Source organism: Pezoporus flaviventris, unplaced genomic scaffold (assembly GCF_033815535.1).
Source record: "Pezoporus flaviventris isolate CSIRO_AGI_PZ_B2104156 unplaced genomic scaffold, CSIRO_AGI_Pfla_v1 ptg000029l, whole genome shotgun sequence".
NCBI classification, from domain to species: domain Eukaryota; kingdom Metazoa; phylum Chordata; class Aves; order Psittaciformes; family Psittacidae; genus Pezoporus; species Pezoporus flaviventris.
Genome location: NW_026892577.1, coordinates 10,458,017 through 10,480,295, shown reverse-complemented (window position 1 = coordinate 10,480,295; position 22,279 = coordinate 10,458,017). Strand labels below are relative to the sequence as shown.

At 43.4% G+C, this 22,279-nt stretch overlaps 1 protein-coding gene across 4 annotated transcripts in view; it reads left to right on the top strand.

The window, feature by feature from the left end:
* SUFU (SUFU negative regulator of hedgehog signaling) overlaps positions 1-22,279 on the top strand; it is an 89,332-nt gene that overhangs the window by 32,842 nt on the left and 34,211 nt on the right. For all 4 annotated transcript variants that reach the window (XM_061458874.1, XM_061458872.1, XM_061458876.1 and 1 more), the window contains exons 4-6: positions 16,541-16,683; positions 19,190-19,275; positions 21,367-21,439. In XM_061458874.1, coding sequence (XP_061314858.1) covers positions 16,541-16,683; positions 19,190-19,275; positions 21,367-21,439 — 302 coding nt within the window. The remainder of the gene's footprint in view (positions 1-16,540; positions 16,684-19,189; positions 19,276-21,366; positions 21,440-22,279) is intronic.

Here is a 22,279-nt window from a genome sequence, read left to right as displayed (position 1 = left end):
GTATTATAAATATGTCTTCACTGATTAGATGTCCTCTTCAGGTTTTCTAAATGCAATTTTGGGTGGTTCCATAAATACATAATTTATCTTTCTTTCCTAGTCTCCTGATTACTTGTGTGCTAAAAGATATTTAAATGTGTGAGCTTGTAATGTCTGCTAGATTGAAAGTTGAGTTTTAATATTAAACCTTTGACTGGACAGTGGTAAGAAGCTGTCTGGGGGACTGCAAAACAGTAATAGCAAAATGTGTGAGCAAAGGAAGTAAGCATGCAAAATGCAATTTGCAGGTGGCGATTTAATGTAGATTTCACCTGATTACTTCAGGAGAAACTTACTTGTATGAGGTATTCCTTAGAAAACCTATTACACTTTTGTAAAGTGCATTGGACAGAACTAATTCCAGCAGGTACATCCGAGTTCTACATGTGGGTGACGGCATGTTAAAACACTGACTGAACAGCTGATGTGTTGGGTTCTTTTTTGAAGAAATGAGGGAACTTGGTATCTGTGAGCTTCTGCCCTCTGTCACGATTAAAGTCAGTGGGACAATTTCCCAAAGTTACTGGAAGGGAGGATGGTTCTGAGTGATGCATGCAAGTGCCCAAGGCAGCACAGCCACACAAGCCTTTGTCAGCCTGGCTGAAAAGAAAGCCCAAAATGAGGTATGTGTAGCCTCCCTTAGGTACTTCTGACATGTCGTACTTCAGGTAGAAATTATAGTCTGATGGTTTATCCATAGTTTGAGGAATCACATACATTCTTCCTGCCTATATGCTTGTTGGGTCATTGCATCAGTTTGGGGCCATTGTGCCTGTTCTGTGTGCTGCAGGTTCCCCCTTTTTTAAGCCAGGGTGATTATAGGAGTTGTAAGGACTGCAGATAGAGATGCAGTTTTCATCTGATCAAAGTTAGTTTAAGTCTGAGCCACAGAGGCACTTTGCGTTTGACAGGCAGTATAACTTTTACACTGAAAATGGGACTCAGTGGGATTAAGTGATTTGACTGGGGTCGCAGCCCTGCAGCCGTTCAGCCAGCAGATACCTTGACACCTGCTGCCCTGTGTAACTGCTACACCTCATCTTCACATCTTCTGGAGTCCAGAAAGCTCCAGTGTGGTAGCCTCCCTGACTCTTACCTTGCCAACATGTTTTCAAACATTCTTGACACAGGCCAGTTTTGTGTGTAAAAAGGAAATAAAAAAACCCAACCGATCCCAAAACAAACTCCTTGCTTCCTTGAATACAAATGAAGCCTGTCTAGCTTGTTTGTAAAACAGTGTTTATTTCTTCCCAGTATGGTGACTAAAGCCAAATACAATCTCCCAGTAATTCATATATATTTTTCCCTGACTGTGCCTTTATATATACTTTTTTCATCCCCAGGCTGATTTATTGTTCTCTTCAGGTTGCTATGGCTCTGTGAAATGTATGTATTTTTTCTATCATCTGTTTGTAATATTGACCAGTTTCCAGCGTAGAGCTGGCTTGGCTCCTCTGTAGTACTCCAGGATTTTAGATTAAAAATGGGAGGGATTAACTATGTTTTTTAGCTCTACAAAGAAGTATAAATCAGCATCAATTTCATTTCAGCAGAGCCTGTTACGTAGTGAACTCTGCTGTGCAAACACTGAAAATGTACCACAGTAAATTGCCGTAGGTGAATGGGACTCAACCAAGTGCGCAGGCTGCGTGCCTTTATCCTGCAAAGGGGTATGGAAACATTAAGTCACTGGTTCCAATTTAACCCAAGTTTGTCATGGCCAAAAGCTCTCATCATCTGATAGTTATTCAGTGGTCCATGAGAAATTGGTTGGGTCTTAGCCTAATTCCCCTTAGATGTTTCCCATAAAACAAGCTATTCTGTGAGCAGCAGCACAGATCAAGCGTGGTCCTTTACGTCTTTGTGCGCTAGCTCCTCAGCATCCCACAATGCAGCAATAAATCCACTTCTCCCCATACTGCTGCCTATGAGCTCACCTCCCAGTATTTCCCATCCCTACCCCCCTTCTCCTAAGCCAGTCTTGTCATATCCCCTAGATTCCAGCTGGGGTGTACGTGCTGTGGCTGGTACCAAACAATGTGCTGGGTGATAAAACAAACTGGTTGCTTGTGTTCAGAGCGGTTGGCTGATGTGCCAGGCATGACAGGCAGCTATTGAGTTTGTGCTTCAGTCTCTAACCTGTTGCTGGCTTTCCCCATGGCTGGCTGGGGGCTCTTAAATTGCTGGGGAGGGAATTGCCAAATGCAGCTCTTGTAAATTGCCCTGATAGGCGCTGCAGCAAAGCGCAGGTTGCAGATGGATCTGGCCCTTTTTATTTCCCCTTATAGATCACAAATAAAGCTTATGCAGCACTGCTAGTAATCTAGAGAGAAGCATCTGCCTGCAAAGCTCTCAGACAACACTGAAGGGACCTCATGGAAAATGTTTTTATCTACAGAAGAGGTGATTCTAAGAGGAGACATTTTATTCGTGTGTAAATGCATCTTCTCTTGAAATACTGCCCCATGGTTGCACAGAGAAGATATTGAAGCTAGGACTGAATTTAGTCTTAGCGTCTTGTTGTTGTTACTGCTTGGAATGCTTGAAACTTACCTAGTGGCACTCTCTGATCACCCTATCCTGCCTGATGCTGGATGCCTGTTGAATGTCCCACCAGATGAGGCTCATCCTGCTATGGCAGCTCTGCTCACTTTGTGTGTGTGCCCATTAGCTGACACACGAGGCAATGCCAGTTGCAGGAAACCTTTGCTTTTGCAGCAGCAGAGATGACAGTTTGCCATATGCTGGCCTCAGCCTATGTGTGCAGTTGTAACTTACACAAACTTAATTGTGTATCTGACCTCTCAAAGGAGAGATGTCAGTGTTGCAGTATGGCTTTGTTTTTAATTTGAGTGTGCTTGAAGGATGGGGCAGCTAGACACCTATCTGCTTTCCTGCTGTAGCTACTCTGAGGCAAATCTTAAGGAGCTTTCTAGTTGTTTAGTTTTTGGCATCAAACTTTCTCTCTAATCCTTTTGGGTTGTTTTTTTTTTCCTGTGACTGTTCTGGGTTTGGTCCAGCACTGCTCATTGAAAGGCATTATTATAGCTCTTCTTTTCCCCCTAAAGAAACTGTAAACTTCCAGCGCCTGCTTTTAATGTGAAGATGTTCTTGCCAACCCCTAGCAGAGGTCTGTGGAGGAATATGCATAGCAGTAATATGCATAGCAAAATAGCCTGTCTATAACAGCCAAGTGGAGGGAGCCTTTCACTTGAAAAGGAGATAGAGGACAGGTCTTGGCACTGGTGACAAGTTTGGGACTTGCTAGGACATTGTGCAACACCAAAGAATCTCTTCTCCACACAATTCCTTTTGCTGCTATGAGAGAAGACCTCTTGCAACCCTCAGCTAGGTTTAAAAAGTGCTGGATGCTTTCTCAGGAACTTGAGAGGAGGGAACCAGCACCACTGCAGTGTGACATTGACTTTTGCTTTGTCAGCACTGGTGATGTGAACATAGACTGGGCACAAGGTTCTCCCAGGCTTCCTCCCAGTCTGGAGTTCAGCAGTAGAAATGCATGACTGGGAAACCAGGAGCTTCCAAGGACGCAAGTACTCACTTTCAACTTGGAGGGGGAAAAGTCTACGGCTTACACTGTCTGTGAGCTAGCTATGTAATATAAGTTAAAGCCTTTACTTCTCTACCCCCCTAATGTCATGAAGTTTGGGCTTTTTTTTTATCTCCTGTAATTTGTCTTATGGTTCAGGCTGGGTACTTCCTGTGCCTTGCCATTGAAGCCTGACTCTGTCTCTCTGACTTCTAGCTCTCAGCTGGGAACAGGTTTTGGACCTTCTCTGGCCCCAAAGGGTATGTTGACGCTAAAGCATGGAGATGCTTTGGGCCAGGAGCCAGAGGTACAGAAAGTCTTTGTTCCTTATAAAAGACTTTGTTGAAATAGAAGGAAAGCTGTCTTCCCCAGACTGCTTTACTGATTGCGTAGTACTTCTAGGCAGTAAGCGAGGGATCTCAGCACTGCGTGAAAGAGAAGGCTTGTTTTTAGCTGCTGCTGCAATTTAGATAAAGTAGGTTTAGGCCCAGTTTGAGTTGGCTGGATTTCAACTGATGTTGTCCCTTTTAATTCTGTCAGCTCATGTCCTGTTCCTGCCTGGGAACTGAACTTGGCTCGTTGCTTTTCAGCTGTTCAGTACAGTTCATTCAGTTCATTTATTTAAAAAAAGGAAAGAAAAAAAAAGAGGGGGGGGAAATCTATTTTTTTTCTCAGTGCTTTGCATCAATCTATGTGCCGTAAGGCTGCTCCCAAATATCAGGGATGGACAGAGCAGCAACACTTGTAAATCTGATACGTGGTTGCATTTATAAATGCACAAGTTGCTTTAGGCTTCATATAGACTGTGAGCTGCCAGGGGTGAAAGAAACATGCTCAGAGACCTGGAGGAAGCTGTGTGACACATCTCTGTGCAAGGCTGCTGCAGCAGTCGAAGTGGTAGGAGGGCAGCCAGCAGGCCCTGCACCCTGATATGTTTGGATGCTGGCCCCTCACAGAGTCTGTCTTGAGTGGCAGCAGTTTCAAGATCAGAACTGATCTTGCTAATGTTTTCTGCCCAAAGTGGAGAGGAGTCAAGCTCTCTGCGGGAAGCTTTTTCTCCATCATACCCAGCAGCTTCCCTGCTGCAGGAGGGTGAGGAGGAGCTGACCTGGTGGGCACCAGCAGGTCTTGTTAAGAAGAGCTTCTGTTACTTCTGGGATAAGAAAGTGGGGGAGAAGCTGCACATGGTCAGCCCAGCCTCGGACAAAGGCTCTGTCCCGTGTACTGAAGGAGGAATGCAAGACAAAGGCGACAGCTCAGAGAAGGCATAAAACTCCCCCTCCTGCTGGTGTGAGGTCCTCTGGTGTGTTACATAGGAGGTCTTTGTCCCACCCGGCCTTTCCTGGGAAACGGAAGCAGCCGCTTTAATAGTTAAAAGCTTCTGCTCAGAGCAGTGTTGCCTCCTCTTATCGAGGAGCTGAAAGCCACAACACAGAGGGATTGTTCTGTAGTCGCAGGAGCATCCTCTCTTGCTGCCTGTGCGCAATTGTTTGGGAGGCACAGAGGAGAGTTTGAAGGTTACATGTACTGAGTAGCCATGTGAAAAGGACTGTTTTTTCCCTTGACAGCTGCCAAGTCCATGTTAGATGGAACTGTAGAGAAGAGTGGACTGAGCTGGAAGTTGGGTTTACTGTTACATATCCACCTTGTGTTTTCTATTGAAGATCTGTGCAGCAAGTGGTGTTCAAACTGTGCTGACTAACTCACTCTTCCTATGAAAGTGGCAGTACATGGAGCTCATTACAGACCATCTTCTGACAGCCTCAGACGCAAAGACCCTTAGCAGCAGCCTGCTCAGCCAGGAGGCAGCAAATGGGCACAGCAGGGGAAGCGTTTTGTTCTTGGTGGGGAAGAGAAACTGGGAAAGTATATTCAGAGGCTGCAGGCAGCCTGTGGAAAATGGACTCTCCTGCTTTCTGGTTTGAAATCACGAGTTTAAAGGAGTTATCTTGGAACACTCGGGGTGGTGTTTCATAAGGTGCTCCATAAACAGGCTGGCCGTTTTGGATCTGAACCATAAATATAGTTCTTGGACTAGGTTCGCGGGTTTCTCTTGCCCTACAGTAATGGGTTGGTAGAGCTCAATGCGTAACTAATATTTTACACAAATATGTGTGAATTCAAAGTTCCGCTGTTTCCTGCCCTTCGGCCTCCTGCTTTGCCAAAGTAACACAAAAGTTTGGCCTGTGCAAGCTTGAAATTCCTCAAAATTTAAGAGAAAATAATCAACCACTGAGAAAAAGGCTACAGTGCTCACTCTTTAAGGGCCCCTGCCCTTCCTGTCCATTATAAGCCTCAGAACTAAAGCCCAGGTAACTAGAACTCTTTTTCTGAAGAGATTACAATGTAATAACTGCAGAAGTATTTTCTCTGAGACAGTTTTGGATTTATTGCCCTTTCTTGAGCATTTTTTGCTAAAAGGGGTACCCTAGTGCAGTCTAGCAGTCTTCCCATTAGACATTGGTGCCGTGAAGGCTATTAAAAGAAGCTACTTCCATCTTCTTTGGATCCTTCACAGGAGAATACTGCCTTCCCTTTCAAGCTCCCTGAAAGCTCTTCAACATACACTTATCATACATAGCTATCCAGGGGAGGATCACAAGTGATTGTACAGTCTTACAGTGCTCCCATGTCCATCTGAGCATCCATCATTCTCAGTGGCTTGCCACATGTGCAATTATGTAGGAGGTCCAACAGAAAGAAGTGCTTTTGTTTTTCTTTCCTGCTGCAGTTCTCTCTCTGAAGACACATAAAAGTTGCTAAATGCTGTGGGTAAAAGTCTTTGTTCTAGTTGCGTCTGGCTGGGAGGCATTCAGGTAACCATAAAACATTCTGGCTTTCATGTGCCAGAACACAGGATAGGGTTTTTAAATGAAAGGCAGGTATCTCTTCAAATTAGCCACGTGGGATCACATAATCTATAAATAAACTGTCATTAAATACCTATTTTGAGCTGAGTCCTTATCTGACAGGGATCCTGCTGTATAACATCCTTTCTTGCTTGTGGGCCTCCACCCCATCCCGAGGCTATTCAGTTCCTGAAACTGCTGAAGACATAAATACCATCCTTTGAAGGGGAGCTATAAAAAAATACATCTTGTTCAGGTGAAGGATGCAGAAAGCTGGTGGCAGCACAGCTGGACAGAGGTGAAAGGGTCTCTCGCCTGGCCTGGAGCTCAGCATTTGGCAAGTGTGTCATTCCTGCTCCCTTACTGTTGTTGGACTGGGTGATGGAGAGGGTGAAGAGAAGGTTGTCCCACTTGCCTGTTGGAGGAGTTGAAAGCAGTCCAGCCCTGCAGCATCCAAGGGTGGTAGGTCTGAGTGATGGGGTGTAGAGGAGTAAGAGCTTGGAGCAGGCAAGTTTTGTGGGGCTGTGAAGGAGCAACTTGTATTCGTTTTCTTTCTCTGCCATTCTTGTCAACACCAGGTAAGTCCTTTGATGCTCCTTTGCCTTCCTCCAGCCTTCCCTCCCTGTGGGAGGGAACCATGCAGATAAATCTATAGATAGGTGAGAACTGTTCTTGCAAAAGCAAAGCAGGAGATGCGTCCTGCCCCAGGCGTTGCTTATGCTGAGGGGATGCCAAGCACCATGGATATGCCAGCTCCTGCCTCCGCTGACTGCGAGGGCTGGAGAAGGCTGGAGAAGGCTGAAAGGAGGAGATGTGGAGGAGCTGAATGAAGCTGTGGGAAGGAAAGGAAGTGTAGGAGGAGGTGGCTGGGGGAGCAGGCTGTATGGAGTCAGGGAGAGGACAGGGGGCCCACTGCTCGCAGAGGGTGGGAGTGTGCCCTGGGCACCGGAGTCACTCGCTGGGAGCCTGCGTGAAAAATTCTTGGAGGCTGCAGTCATGGAAATCGTATATGTGCTTAGAGATGGGCAGTGAGAAGGAGCCAGCCAGGCACATAGATGTGTAAGGCATGGAAAGAAACATCCTGGAAAACAGAAGAGGTAGAGGAGGCCTAGAACCGGATTGGTTATTGCATGGCGGCATTTTAGCATTTGTTTTTTGGCTAAGATACTACACTCTAATGTTACAGAAGGTATCTGGGTGTCTGGGACCTACTCTGTGATAAGAAAAGCAGAGTTTGCAACTCTTATCAGCAGAAGCTGCAGTGCAGTGAGACACATTTTCCACTATCCCACTAGGGGTGAGTGCTGGCTCTGAGCAGGGCATGGAGAAGTGAGGACTTAGTGTTGTCCTGCTGGTGATGTAACCTGGGAAGGCATGGGAGGCCCTTCACGGGGCTTTCAGTCCAGGAGACTTGAATGAGCAAGTAAGTTTATATATGCTTACATGAACTGATGCGACTTTTGAGAGGCTTGTTAGTTTTCCAGGCTTCCAGCCTGGAGCTGTGCAGTCACCACCTCTGTATTTTCAACCAGCTGATCAAGTTTTGAAAGTCTGCATCATACTTCTGTCTGGCACTGTCTTCAACCCTTAGAGGTTGAGCAGCGCTTACAGTACCAAAGTACAGTACCTTACAAAGCCAATTTTGGGTTTTCCACACTTTACAAGAACCTCTTGCCTATGCCTATTGTTTCTAAAAGCTCCATATGAATCCCTGTGGTGGAGCTATCATTTAATTGTATTCCAGCACTTTAGTACTTCCTAAAGCACCTCATCTGTGCTGCATGCCTGCAGCAAGCAGCAGCACCACGTGTATTTGCCCCTCTTTGGAGTGCCTGGGCAGGGGCAGTTCCCGTTTGCCGGACAGGAGATAAGGGGCAACAAAACAACTGAAAAAAGAAAAACAGGGAGGAAAAGCATTTTTTTTAGCATAGGACAAATATACCGTGGCTGGATTCTACTAATTCCTTGTATATTCTTAAAACACATCCAGCTTGACTTGCAAATGAAATTACAAACTATCTGTCAGCAGGTCCCACAGAAGATACTGCAGTCATTTCTCCCTTTACCAATCTATGCGTGCAGTCCTTTGTAGGTTAGGAAACTAAGCAGATGGGCTGAATTTAGCATTAATTTGATTATCCTTAGATTATCTCAATGTGGCTGGCAAATGAGTCTTAATAAAGCCTTATTTCATCTCTGTAATAAGTTGCAATGGCAGTATTACTTTGAATTTTTTAGACACAATTTTCAGTTTTAGCTTTTATATCTGTTTATTATAGCTACGTCTTTGCATGCTTATATCCGTTATTGAGCTAGTTAGAAACATATTAAGTAGTTCTAGTGAAAATTTTATCTGATACATTCAGTGCTGGCCTCTGCATCTGCCCTTAGTTTCAATTAATTCTAGCTGTTCAGTCTGCAAAATGGTACTGAAAAACAGCATCACATCTTACTGGTGACAGATTGCCAGATTACCTTTTATTTTTAGCAAAGCCAGGCTGAATATTAAAAGCGTGTTGGAGAAAATACATTTATATAATAAATTATACAGACTGTGCATGGGGTAATCGTGGGGCAATAAATTACATTGTTTCTGTAAGTATCAGACAAGCTGAATTCAATTTAAACGTCTGGCTGCATCACTGTCGTGCTGGTCAGGAACTCACTGGGGGCCTTTTTAACATTCCTGCACCCATAAGTCATGGAGCTGAAATCCTGCTTTGCTTTGCTGTCAAATACAGAATTGCTCTGAGTTATGCAGACTGACGTCTGTGTCTTGCTGCCTGCACTTTAGCTGAGATCTCACAGTAGAATACAAAAACGCAGGTTTGTACCCCTGAGAGCAGTGAGTTTTCAAGCTGCCAAGTGATGCAGATAACGTAGGTCTGGCTCCTGTGAGCGATGTGGTCATCTTGTTGGTGTGCCAGCATCCCCGGTGCCACATGCTGTTGCAGATTTATTTGGTGTTATATTTTAGACCAAGCTATCAGAGAAGTGGCCAGCCTTGTGCTGGCATAGCTAAGCAACATTACTAGCTCAAGAGGGTAGTCCAGGTAACTGCTGCTTTATCAGGGGAACAAGCAGGATTGTTTTTTCTGCATCAACTTGTGCATATCCCAGAATAAAGTGACCATGTAATGATGGCCTGGCTTTCTGCAGAAATAAGAGGGGAACACAAACTTGCTTTTGAAGGATAGGAGTGCAGTAGGGGCAGTTGTTTTCCCCAAACCAAGCATACTTAGTAGATAATGTACTTGGGGCATCTTATTCTACTCTGTGTGGTATCAGCTCATAACCTGTAACACACTCTCCAGATGGATTTATCCAGCTGATAAGTCAGAACAGTTTAACCTGTCTGTTGCAGACTTTAGCTGGCAATTTGAAGGAGGAGGTATCTTAAAAGAGGTACACAGGAATGGTCAGGCTACAACTCTATTCTTCTAAACTGAAAATCTATCTAAAGCATTGCATAGCATGACCATGTCAGAAGGTGGAAGCTTCTGGCCTCTGTGTGAACCAGGGTGGTGCAGTCTGAACTGGAGCCAGACTCAGGCTGGGGACTGTATGCCAGGCTGTGCATGGGCAAGAGCATGCTTCAAGTTCCTTTGCTGCCTCCTTGCTGGTGGAACAGCATCAGCTCCTTGTTTTCCTCCATACAGTCCCCTATGCACATGCCAGGGAAGACACTTGACTCACAGATGCCCAAATAGCTATTTTCCATCTGCTCCGCATGCAGGTAGCAAACTCACTGGGAATGCTCCCTAACCCAGATTAAGCCTGGGGCCACTTTTTGCATGGAGCTGTCTCAGTACTTTTCCCTGTTTGCTGTCCTTTTCAATTTATACCCTTTGGCTATTCAAGGGAATAAGGACTCCTTGCAGGATCCTACAGGGAACTGGCAGGTTAAAAAACAAATTGAAAATACAGTGGGAATTAATCTGTGTTTCTCTCTAGAGGTAGGTAACACCTCTTGATCATAGACTGCATGCATTACACTGTTTATAAAACATCTTGAGGCAAAGAATATGGCTTGGTTTTATTTCTTTAGGCATCAGCTATATTAGTCAAATTAAAGGGGATGGGAATGCACTCCAAGGAAATATATGAGCAATGTTACACAAAGAAAATTTACAAGTCTTCAGTGGAATGGTTCCTTCTGAGTTATTTCCTCAGTTCTCATTATAGAGCAGTTGGATAGTAAAGTTAGGACAGATTGCACAGCTGAATTATGACCATTGCTGCATGAAGGAACCTCACCTGCTTTAAGTGGGCTGTAAAAGAAAATGGATAATGACATTTTAAAGACTTCAAAATATGGGAAGCTTAACACAGTGGCCTGGTATAACTGTCTTAGAGATGCTGCTCTCATGTAATAAAATGGTACAAGAGCTAGTTTATGGAAAATTTAGAGACTTCTCATTTTTGTAGAGCTAGAGAGGGGCTTCAGATTTGCTATTACAAATTATGAAACAAAATAGTAAGCTTGAAACGAAATGTTTAATGATTTCCTTGCTGAGTTTTGGTGAAATCAATACCTCCCTATGAAGCAGTTTGATTTCATAGAATCAGCATTCCTGAACAGAAAGAAAAAGAAAAATCACTAGTTTTTGTTAAAACACAAACTTGGAGAAAAAGAACCAGTGTCAGACCTGCTAGGATGGGTCACCTGGCTGTGTTAGGTTTAAGTCCTGTTAGTACGCCTTCTGAGCAGGAAGGTTGCAAGTGTCCAAGAGGTTGCTGTAAGCAGCCTGTGTATTTACAACACATCCAGCACTCCCATAGTAACTGCTGAAGGATATGTGTTTATCCTGAGGCACGTCAGGAGCTTAGCTCTTCCTTCCTTGGAGGGAACATGTCACCACCTCAGGTTTACTGTGAGGCAGAAGTATTCAACAGCAGTCCCTTGTGAATCAACTTGTATGCAATAAATCATTGCCTTTGTGTACTCCTGAGGTTTTGTGGATTCATCCATACACTGAAATCATTTGGATTTAATTTTTTTCATGTATTTTTTTTCATTTCCTTTGCTATTTAATTCCTCCTGTTGATGGTTAGATCTTTTCTTGCCATCTGTCTGACGGATTTGACAGTTCCCTGGTGAGGTGCTGATAACTTTTTCTGGTGACTGTTGTTTTTGCTGTGCTCATCTGAGGAAACAAGGCTGTTTCATTCATAGTAGCTGACTGTGCTACCCAAATGGTGTTTGAACCTGTTGGCCAGTGTCAAACAGACTTAGCGGAGTAGTAGGGCTCTTGGAGAAACTTGTTTTTTAAAGGACTGTAAAAAAAAGCAGATGAGTAAAAATGTTAACAGTGCTCCCTGTGGTGGTGAAGAGTGGTGGTGTGTCACACTCAACCTTAGACGCAGTGAACCTAGATAGGGTCTTCCTGTGTGTGCCATAGCTGCAGTAAAAGCTTTAGTGAAGAGCTCCTTCCTCCTTAGGCAATGAGGAGTCCATCCGCAATGTGCACACCCACAGAGAAGAGAGCATCTGTAGTTCCCCTGTTCCTAGAAGTCTTCTCTAAGCTTAGTCCTGATCATGGGAACACACAAACTAGTTTGAGGCTTACTATTTACACAAGAGTACATCAAAATTCTCCCATTATATAAAATTATTTCCCTGGACACATCACATCTCTGTTGGCTTTGCTGTGCAGTCAGGTAGCATGGGAGTTCAGAGGCAGAAGTCTTTGCAGCAGCAAAAGACACCCGAGTCCTGGCATTTGCTGCTCCCAGGCTGGTCATTGCCCTCCTGTAGTGGTAGAGAAGTGCTTGTCCAGTAGAAGCCCATGATTTTTCACAGCTACTGCTGAAAGCCGTCTCACATTTTCCTGAATTCTGGACACAAATGCAGTTTGTCTCCTTCAGAAATACAGTGCAAAAGGACTTTGGTACCATCTGATGTGTTCAATCCCTGCTCAAAGCCAGTAAGAAGTTTTCCCACAGGTGCTAATCTGCACATAATTGCAACATGCCAAAAGGGTTGTCATACCAGAGCTTGTTAAGAGTGAAAAGTTTTGGACCAAAAGTTGCTTTTAATCACCTAGTATAGAGCAGAGGTAGTTCCCAAATCTACAAGGGTTGGGACAGCATCAGTGTTGTGATATGATCCTTGCAGAACCTGCTTTGTTGCTGAGGCTCTAAACTTTCAGCTTTACTAAACTGAGATAATTTGTAAAGGAGTGTTCTGTGCTTGTCTGAAAGGGGGGTTATGTTTTGGCTTAAAACTACAAATTGTTCTGAGATGTTTGTAGCAATAAGTCCTGTCAGACTAGGTCAGTGCTCCGCAGACATAAACTTCTTCCTGTAATCTTTTGGTTTTCCATACAATATTTCCTTTACTTGTTTATTAATACCTATCTTCATGCCTGCATTTTCATTTTGTATATAAGTAGCTTCCAGCTGTGAGTGTAGGCGTCTCATTTGATATCTGCAGTAGGCATCAAAATGCGTACTTCTCAGTATGGCTATAAAACTGAGTGCTGTTGAGAGACCCATATTGGCATCATGATCTCTGAAGGTCCTAGTCCCATCCTTCGTTCATAGCAATGCAAAACAGATCTCAGAAATTAGTTTGGAGATGGCAGGCTGCTCCTTTGATTAGTCTGCATGGTGTGTGAGATATAGGGTTGCATTTTGGGGAATAAAAACAGCTGACTTCAGGCACGTCTGACTGAAGTGTATTGCTTCTTTTAAGGTGTTTGTGCTCCTCGCATACCTGAGTATGTCCTGTGCCTACTCATCTCTTGGGTTTATAAAAATACATACCTGCACGTGGGAAATACTAGAGCATTTTACCTGTTTGTGGATGAAAGGCAGGTTGTGAAAAATGAATTATCAACAGCACTGCAAATGATAGGTGCAAAAACCACAGGAGACTTTTCGCATCTGTCCATGCTGTAATGAGTTTGAGGATTTATTGGGATGTTTTGTGTTCTATTCAACGTAAATTAAATTCAAAGCCACAAGTTTAGTTATAAATTTACTTTGGAGGAATCATTTATGAAAGCTTTAGGATTTTCTGGCTAAAACAGTGTTTAAAACTTAGAATCATAGAATCATTGAACAGTTAGGGTTGGAAAAGACCTTAAGGTCATCAGGTTCTAACCCCTCTGCCATGGGCAGGGACACTTCCCACTAAACCATGCCACCCAAGTCTCTGTCCAACCTGGCCTTGAACAGTGCCAGGAATGGAGCGTTCACAACTTCCCTGGCAACTTTCCAAGCAACTTAAATGCTTGGAAAGACTTTGATTGTCTTGTTTTGAAAACATGAATGTGAAAGGTGGGAAAGGAGAATGCTCACCCTCCTTTCCCGAATTAGGCAAAATAAAGTGGTTATCAAGTCCTTTCTGTAATTTCTTCGGTTCTGTGGCCATAAGTGCTGCAATTAAAGCTGTCCTCAGTGCAGTGGTCTCTGTAGAAGAGCTTATATCTCACATTCCACATTGATTACAATGCACCAAGTGAAAAACTGAGGTTTAGGCTGTAATTCTGAATTTCTTGCACTCCTACAGGTTTTAATTCAGCTTCATATTATGTGCAGTATTTCTGTGTGTGATTTAATTGAGTAGTCAGTGTGAATTTTGTGGTGTTCGTGTGCATGCAAGGCAGAGGGAGGTTTTCTAAGTGCTCAGTGTTCGCATGGGCATAAACAGGTAGGTTTCCAGCAGAGACATTTGCATTTGAAAACCTGCTCTAAACGGGCTGGGCTTTCCCAGGAGAAGCAGCACCAGCAGTGAAACACAGCGATCGATCAGCATAGAATTGTGTGAGCATTTGATGGGCAAAGTGTTGTGGTGGAAAGACAGGGCCCAAGAATAAGCGCTTTGTGGCTTTGTTTCGTTCCTGAAAACTGTGACTGAGAGGCTTTTATCATTTAAACCAAAAATGCAATCAGCCACATTTTGCCTAACCTGGAAAATATCACAAGATCCTTTGCAACATTCTGAGTGGTTTCTTTAATCCAGTCTTGATACTAAAGAAAAACAACCCATAAATTATGTTTTTCACTTTTATATACTTATGTTTTCCCAACTTTAAAACTAAAGTATCTGAGCCACTCAGTTCAGTTGCAGAGCTGAAAGCGTGTATTTAGAGTACCTCAGGATAAACTCTTTCAAGCAGCTTGCATTTGCTATGTTTTCTTTCTTTCCTAATTTTAACTAAGGAAAACATTCCCTTACTTATCACAACACTTCTGTTACATGCCTCGATTTTCTGGCCAAGTTCCTTATGGTATTTGGAGTTTATTTTAATTTTCAATGGAAAAGCAGTCCAAGACATTCATGTGAAAACCGTGTAATGATAAATGTTGAAATACACGCCAATGGGGACACCTGGTGGAGAAACTACGAGTTGCCCGGGACGCCCTGCATGAAATCCTTGAACGGGTGAGCATGAGTTAGCTCATCACTGAGACTGTTGGTGTTTTTAACCACAGCAACTGCAAGATAACTCTTATTACCTGCTGATGGCTCCCTCGAAGCATCCTGCACTTGCTGCTGGCCAAGAGTACATGCACACAGTTGTGGTGGTGTGAGTGCACAGTGAGTGGTGTGCAAGGACCCAGTTCCTCAGTGTCTGTTTTTTAATGTGGCTGGGGACAAAGCTACAATTACTGGCAAATGCTGTTTCTCTTTTGTCACTGCAGAAGCTGCCATGTTCACGGATTTTCAAATATGCCCTAAAGATAGTTAAGAGAAGTCCTATTGACATGTATTTGGAAGGCGATGTGGGAAGGTTAGGTGAAGATCCAGGACCACATCTGGTCATAGCTGCACTCTACTGAATCATGAGATGCTCTGGGGTCCTGCTCTGCATCATATGAGATGCTCCGGTCTTGGCAAACAGCAGCTCAAGTAACCACTAACATTTTCCTGTCTGCAGTAGAAGTCCTAGTCCTCCTCCAGTAAAGGAGGGCAAAGCCTCTCTGGTAAGCATGGCCTTGAGAGAGACCATGGTGAGAACAGCAGCCCAGACTGCCTTCATCAGTGAGCTTGGTCAGGCAGAGGGGTGTTGTGCTTACCACTGGCTTTGGTAGCAGGCAGGCAGTACTTGCTTCATCCCTGGGGTACTACACATCTGTAAGAGAGCAGAGTGTGTATTCCAGGCTGTTTACTTGTATGTGCTATAAAAGGTCTGTCTGGAGTGAGACAAGCACAAGACCTGAGGACAAGGCCGTCAGCTAGGCAGCATTATCTCACACATCTTGTAGGAGCTGTGTGCAATTGGACCATGCTATAATTGGTGTGAAATGGTCATGGTTGGTTGTTTTACTTCTAGCTCACTCAGAAAGCAAGTATTAGCCTAATAGCAGCAACATACAGATGGGTTCTGGTGGGCTTTCTAGCATGCACCAGCTGTGGAACATGGGATTATCTGGGGCTTTGTCTAAGTAGGAGAAGAAGAAAAGAAAGGAATGCTTGCAGTCGTAAAGAAGGAAGGATAATTTCTGTCTCTTTGTTTTGATGCACTTTATTCTGACATAGAGGGAAATTTATAGCCTACTGGTTTTCTCATTGTTTGGGAAGGAAGGAACGTATTAATTATAATTCTGCACCAGAGCCACCAGACAGCTGGGAGAGAAAGTGGCTTTGACTGAGACCGTCACAAGTTGGGCAGCAGACTGTGGATTTTTATTAGACATAGCAAAATGTTATTTGTGAAGTCACATTTCAGCATCTTTTCTCTGTGGCAAATCAGAGCTGCAAATTAAGTATGAATTGGTGTCCCATCGGCATCCAGCATGGCCTGCTGACTGCACCCTCTCACAAAACGAGACTAATAGTAAATGAGAGAAAAACTAATCTTATTTGTTGGGTTTGGGATTAATATCAAAGCAGGACACCCATTTTTTGCCCCAGGACTCAAGAATGAGCAATTTTAAAGTCAGTTCTTGAATTTCAGACAGCTCAGTGAGGTTCTTTTGCTGCATCACATGCTTCAGCTGACACGGAGACTCAGCAGAGCTGGCTGGAGGTAGTTGCTGTGAATAGCCACCAGTGACTGTCCTGGAACAGACAGAGGTCAGGAGCAGATGCTAAGAGAAGAAATATTCTGTCAGACTTTACAGACTAAATATTTCATGCTTCTCTTTCTTGCAGAAAACACCTTCTGCAGCGGTGACCATGTATCGTGGCACAGCCCTTTGGACAACAGTGAATCCAGAATCCAGCACATGTTGCTGACAGAAGACCCTCAGATGCAGCCGGTGCAGACTCCTTTTGGGGTTGTTACTTTCCTACAGGTACGACCCAGCAATAGTGGCTGACTGTCACCTCCCTGGTGTGGAATGCAGCTAATGTTACATTTAATTTAGCTCTGATAAGTCAGATGATTATTATCCGGTCTTCCACCTTTCTTCCTTATTTGATTACCATGGATTTGATCTTCCAGTTGTTACTCTGGAGGTATTCAGTAAGCATTTTACAGGGATTGAGCAATGGCATGTTCAGCTCTCAAGATAGAGGTCTATCTGATGAAGAGAAGTTTTACACCCTGCAACAGACCTGGAGTTGAATATTACGTTACTGCTCTGAAATTCCAAACATGAACATAGGGGAAAAAAGCTGAGAGAAACACTTTTAAAAGGTAATGTAGAGCTAAATTCAAATTAATTCTATGGTAAGTGAGCCACTGGTTTGAGTGCCAGGAAAAGAAGAGTTTGGAGCAGAACTCAGAGTTGCTTTAGCATTATTTAATGGCAGAAATGTAGCTTGCAGCATTGACACAAAGACTCTTTGGGGGCTGAGTGAGCTTTCCTGTATTGATGTACTGTTTAAGAAAGGTTCGGGTTTGCTTTGCAAAAGAAACACTTAAAAATTCCCTTGCAATTAAACCTGACTGTTAGTGACGGGAGCTCCCTTGGCCAAACAGGTTTACTTGCTTTCCCGGAGTCTTTCTTCTCAGTGGTATCTCTTAGAGATGGGCTGCTTTGGATATTTTTAAATTGCATATTGGAGTTAATAGCCTTAGTAGAAGAGTTGGCATAGTTTATGTCAGCTGGTTATTTCTTCCTGCTCTATGGAAAAGCTTCCATCCTGTGGGAAAATGCAAGTGTCTGTATTTTACAATATAAGCTTCAAGTTGCTCCCGTTTGTCCTTGGCTGTAGTTGCAACATGTAAGTGGAAGCTCCATTTCCATAGACCTACACAAGGTAACTGCTGTGCAAAGGCAGAGGCCTTCCTTAATTTTCTGAGGTGCCCAAAAGTCCCTGTTTTATCAACAAGGAAGGGATGGGTGTGGGTTTAATCAGTGAAAGGTGAGTTGTGGGACCTGAAAGGAGAGAGGGTGCCAAGATGAGCAGGGTGATTCCTGGCTGATTCTCCAGTTAGTGCTGCGTGAGTCCTCATCTCTCCTTTAGTGCCCAGCTGTGCTGGATCAAAGGACAGTCAACTTGTTTCATCCTGAGGCTCTTGGCCTCTCATCTTCCACAACACATATGGTTGACTTAGTTTTCCCCTTTGTTTGATGCTTGTTGTTATGGATTTATTTTGACCCTTGAGGATAAACGATTGCAAAAAGAAAAGAATGAACACAAATTAATTTCCTGTTTAGAGTCTTGCTGTTTGTATGTAATTAGTGAATGAAGGCCCAGGGAGGGGTGTCCTGAAGCAAGGGTGATTCAAGCTGTTACTGGAGGAAGCCTGGGAGATGGGTGAGGATGAAGTGCGTCTCGAAGGGCTGGGTCCTGAGAAAGTGAAGTCTGCAAGGGGCAGGGGAAGTAGGGTGTGTAGAGCTGGCTATGTGCTGACGTTGATGATTTTCCACACAGATCTCTATCAGTGCAGATTCATGCTTGTGGCAAAGGCACATCATGCACTTCTGCTTGCTGCTCTTCAGAACTTAGTTTTCAGTTTTTCTCTTTTCTGATAAAACATCAGTTCAACAAATCTTGGCCAAAAATTCAGTGTCATTGGAAAAGATTTAGAGTATTGAGGAAGAAAATAGAAAAGCATGGCTAAAATAACTTTTCATCCCAAAGAGCAAATCATTATGCTCAAAGCCACAAGCCAGCAGATGATGGATCAGGAATAAACTGCCTTCCTCTATCAGCTGAAGGGTGTTTCACTCCTTCATCTGAAGCGGCAGTCTCAGCTGCTGTGAGAGAGACATCTGGTATTGCTCAGTGTGGCAGCCTCTATCCTAAAAAGCAAACACATCCTGCCTTATACAGGATGCAACTGCCTGCAGTGACGAGTGGATTATGTGATGTTTAAGCAGCTTTACTTTATGGTGCTGGGTAAGATGTAACCAGTCAGCAGACTGAGTTGGTCAAGGATTTATGAGCACTGAAGCACTCCCTTGTGGCAGCAAGTCCCTTGCCTGACTGAAATTGCAGGTGCAGTATTGCATTTGCCCCTAGCAGTTGGCTGACAGAGCAGTGTTTTGCATATGCTCAGACCCTAACCTGTCCTGTCTTGTGTGGACTAGATTGAAAAGTGAGAACAGATTAGTGGATCTTCAGTAAACCCTGATTTATCACCAGGCTCTCCTCATAGTTGCACATGCTGTGCAAGATTAAATGTTACATGACCAGGGCACTTCCCGTGATAAGTGTAGTGAGAGGGCATAAGGAATTGCAGAATCCCTCTATTGTCTCAGGCTCAATTTGTCCTTGCTCTCCTACTTTAAAGATTGGTGCTTCTCCTCTGTACCTGCAATGTTTGATCCAGTACCATGTGGTACATTTTCTCTAGAGTTCTTGCCTGGTTCCCATCCAGTTTAGTGTCCCCTTTTTTATTTATTCCAGATTGTTGGAGTTTGCACTGAGGAACTGCATGCAGCTCAGCAGTGGAATGGGCAAGGGATATTGGAACTGCTTCGGACTGTCCCAGTGTAAGTGTTCATATAGCCCATATAGGGGAGCATTCCCGTGGAGAGCGACTCACTTGTTTATTTTTATTAACAATCTTTAACTTGTTAATGGAATTTACTTAATCCCGTGCTGTAGCAAGAGATGGGAATTCATTGCAAATCTGTTCTCACACAGAGACACTTAGATGGCAGATTAATGCATGTAGAAGTCCACATGTTCATGGTGAAACAGAATGAGGTCTTGAAAGCTTAATTTCTTTCCTTTTATGCCTGCAGTATTTTCTCATTGGCTCTTCCTACTAGAGCTGGGATAACTTACTGGTGACCTCTCTGTGTAGTTCAAAAGGAAGGAAGAAGGTCTGATTTACAATGCCTAGCAAAGCTTGGGGACTGAAAGTGAGAAAGTTGCTCTCAACCTGGCCCCACTCTTGGTGAGCGAATTTGAAACAGGAGAAGTGTTCATGCAAGTGAAGTTCATTGTTATTTCTCCCATAGCAAAACAAAGATGTCACTGGGTTAAGAAGCAGATCACTTTTAAATGTTAAATGATATGATGATGCTTTATTTGCTGCCCGGTTGCAGCTAAACTTTTTTGGCTTGCAAGTGTTTTGTTTAAATATTTTCTCTTATATTTAGTGGAAGTTATTGCTATGTGATTGTAGCGCAAAAGATCACTTTTTTTATTTAAAACAAAATAGTTCTGCATATGTGTTCCTGGGCACAATAGTATATACTCTCTAGTGTCACGATGGCCTTTGATTATTTGGAGGAGCCTTTGCTTATGGACTTTTTAAACTTGAACCTTTCCCTTCTAGGCACTACTATCTGCTCTCTCAAGTAGAGTGAATTTGTCTAGCTGCAAGCTTTGTTTCTGGTACCCCAAGACAATAAATGCTGCTTGCAGCTCCTTTTGCTCCTCGAAGTTAATAGAGATATAGCACCCCTCTCACTCTGTTCTCATGTTGGTTTTGGGTGTTTGCGATGTGGTAAAAGTACCTTTCCAAGGATAAAATGGGACCCAAATGTGTATGATTCAAAGGCAAAAATGCAAACTACTAGGCTGCTGATGTGGAGTCAGGGTAAAAGTCCGTTGCTATCCCAGTAAGGAACTGAAACAGGTCACACCTCTGCAGGTAATAATTCGCAGCTTCCAAAGTGATGTGAAAAAAGAGTGGCTATCAGTGCCTCTGAAAAACTAGAAAATACTAACTTCTATTGCTCCCATTTTAGGCATGCTTTAGGAGTCTGTAACACAGACAAGGCCAGAGGAGGGGGCTTTTGACTGCAATAATAAAGTGTCTCATGAAAATAATGAAAATTTTTATGGCAACAGACTTCAGTTTTTATTTCAAATGAAAAGCACCATCTGAGGCTGACTTTTGCAGTCTGCCTGCACAGTGACCCAAAGAAAAGTTTCTGAGTAGTTTATCTTCACAGTAATCTGTTTTCTATCACCTTTGTTGGGAAACATCTTGACCCTTCTGACTTTTAATGCTAATGAAAACGAAGCTTTTCCCTGAACTGTCCCTGAACCATACCTAGCTTGGCCATTAAGTACCAGCTAGGTAAAATGTCTATTGTGAGGCTATTTATCAGAGCAGGAGGCTCTTTATGGTACTGAACGTGATTGCTGATCTCTTCAAAAACTGCAGTCCCACTGGGACCCTGCTGCATCTTTAGATATGTAGCAGAGGTATAAATTTTGACCCTATGCTTTGCCTATCTTCCTTAGACCCAGGCTACATTGGACTTCCAGTCCAAATTCAGTTACTTGTAAGATTAAAACTCAGCTCAGTCTTGTATGAGTAAGTGGGCCCACACAGAGGACAGGGGTATAATAGCCTGTGTGAATCCTGATGGCTTTGCAGGACTTGGTGGTGCCAGACACTAGGCAAGGAATAGGTATGTCATGGAGGACTTTTATTATGTATTTGGGAAATGTAAAGGACAATTGCATGTTATGAGATGTACGCACAACATAGAGAGGCTTCTAGGCTTCTTTTAAACTCTATCTTGTGCTTCCTTCCAGTACAAGTCCACTCTGAGGTCTCTGGTGGGGAATATGAGCTAAAGTGCTTGTTTGGTTTATTGACTTCCTTTCTTTCTTTGTAGAGCTGGAGGCCCCTGGTTGATAACAGATATGCGAAGAGGAGAGACAATATTTGAGATTGACCCACATCTACAAGTATGTCTTTGGTTTATAAAATGTCATGTCTTTTGTAGTAGCCAGAGGGAGAATTGGTTTAATGGTATAAACCATTCTATTATTTTCTATAAAGGTGCTGTTACCTTCTCAATGTTTGCTATAGTGCTGGAAAAGTATTAGAGACTCCCTTTGCTCTCTCAGAGGTGGTTCAGGACTGCACATATCCAGTCCCAGGTGGATGACAGCTCTAGGAAGAAAGTTAGAGAAGGGGGACTAGGAAAACAGAATCTCATTGATGAAACAAATTGGTAGGATTTGGGCTGCATGTTTTAGAAAGGAGAAAAACAGAAGAAGATAAAAGAACATAGCACAATACAAGCTTTAGACATTATTAGGAAATTAATCCTTTGTTTTGTATGCAAGCATAAGGAGATGTAGCATGCAGAAAACTCAAAAAAAGTAGTATTTTTTCACAGCAAATATGATAGTGTAGCTCATTCCTGTAGGATGTCACTTGAGGCCAAGCAGTTAGTGTGGTCTGAGAAATAATAAGAAGCCAAAAGTATCTCATGCAGTTATTACTAATCCATGTAGGAAGACATATTCTTCTTTAGATTTTAAGTTAATTTCTAATGTTTAAAGATCAGCATAGGACCTCTATTGAGGGGGTCACAGTCCCATGGACTACTGCTGATCCATTCATTTAGGAGGCAGTTCTGCATACCTGCAGCAGAGTTGTGGTACTGGGGCACATGTCTCCCAGGCAAATCCAGTGTGTTGCTGGCCTTGGTTCAGTGAATCACTGTGTATTTGCCTTTAACAGAGAACTTACGGCTTAGCCTGGTAGGGCACATGCATATATGCACGTTCCGTACAAGC